We start from the raw sequence: 1,351 nt of genomic DNA on the forward strand, positions 1-1,351 counted from the left end.
AAATCTGGAACGTATCAAACTAATTTTGTTCTTTTGAACTTGTAACTAACTAAATCTCCAAATCGTTACGATTATGACTTTGAGAAGCTGTTTATTTGAAATTCGAATTTCAAATTAAATTGAATTTTCACATCTATTTCAAAAATCAAAATCAATAAAACTTAACGCAAATAATAAGATACATAAAAAGTCTAGACACTGGAAACGAAACAAACCATTGATGAAACAAACAGCGAAACTTTTTCCAACAAATTCCATTCCAAAACCCTAAACAAGAGCAAACATTATCGCCATCGCAGCGCCGACAAAAACGCCGGCTCGAAGCATCTCACCGCCGCTGTGATGCGGGGCAGGGGCGGGGGCATGGTGGTGGTGGCTGCCGTTTCGCACCGATGGAGAGGGAGCCGCGGCAGGGTGGTGGTGGTTGGCGGAGAGAACCCTTATCTCCAGCTTCTGCCCCTTTTCGCAGTGGCCGTCGGTGCCGCTGATCAAGAAACGGGGGCCGGACTTGTCGAGGGTAATTTTGGTATTTCCATCGTTGTAGGATTTGATGGGGTGTGATCTGCTGCATGTTTTGTAGTCTCCTTCGCTCACTTCCACCAATGAATCCAACTTTTTGTCGTACTTGAAAACTATTAACACAAGCACAAAATAATAGTAAGCGGTAGAGTGGCGTTGCTGTCGTAATAGATATGAAATTAATAAAAAAAATAGATTATATATGAAAATGAGATTGTGGTGATTAAGTGGTCATGCTGCCATGATCAGCTCAGATTTTTTAAAATTTAAAAGCATAAAATTGAAAATAAGAAATGAGTATATATGAAAAATGAGGCGTTGGTGAGTACGGATGGAATCGCCGATTAGGAAGCGATTTTTTTGGGCCCATTTTTCGTAGGTGTCGGGAGAGGCGGGGATCTGCCACGAAGCCTTATCGTCGACGACGTGGAATTCTCGGGCTTCAGAGAAGCTCATGAAATGAACAAGAGACATGGTGAGAAGGATCGCTTTGCACAAATCCATATCTAAAGAGAGAGAGAGAGGTTTGTTGTACAATATCATGGTGTGTATGTGCCCTATTTATAACAACCTAACATGGTTTTGATGTGTAAATGTTATTTGAAATTAGCGAAAATCAATGGGCCGTTTCGAGTCATCGTTAGCATTATTCAAATTTTAAGGTTGTTAATTGCTTTTAATGTAGAAATATAAACATATCTGACTGAATTTGAGTTGAAAATGTTGGGAATGAATGATTAAGGTTCATGAATGAGTATTATTATTTGGTAAATAAAGTTTTGCAGCTATATTATAATTGACATGTTTTAGTTAATAAGGTCATAATAAAATA

At 38.8% G+C, this 1,351-nt stretch overlaps 1 protein-coding gene across 1 annotated transcript; it reads right to left on the bottom strand.

Annotated features, from left to right (window-relative positions):
* Positions 1 to 204: 204 nt before the first annotated feature.
* On the bottom strand, positions 205 to 1,014 carry LOC121800492 (mavicyanin-like). Its single transcript, XM_042200058.1, has 2 exons — positions 849 to 1,014; positions 205 to 632 (listed from the first exon to the last, which is right to left on the bottom strand). The coding sequence occupies exons 1-2, from the start codon at positions 991 to 993 to the stop codon at positions 268 to 270; spliced, it is 510 nt and encodes a 169-aa protein (XP_042055992.1). The 5' UTR covers positions 994 to 1,014; the 3' UTR covers positions 205 to 267.
* Positions 1,015 to 1,351: the final 337 nt, after the last annotated feature.

This window comes from Salvia splendens, chromosome 4 (genome assembly GCF_004379255.2).
Source record: "Salvia splendens isolate huo1 chromosome 4, SspV2, whole genome shotgun sequence".
Classification (NCBI taxonomy): domain Eukaryota; kingdom Viridiplantae; phylum Streptophyta; class Magnoliopsida; order Lamiales; family Lamiaceae; genus Salvia; species Salvia splendens.

Excerpts from the sequence above, each read along its gene's own strand:
- LOC121800492 (XM_042200058.1), bottom strand. The coding sequence starts at position 993 with ATGTCTCTTGTTCATTTCATGAGCTTCTCTGAAGCCCGAGAATTCCAC. Across the intron at positions 633-848 it reads CCTAATCGGCGATTCCATCC|TTTTCAAGTACGACAAAAAG; the intron begins GTACTCACCAAC and ends TTGTGTTAATAG.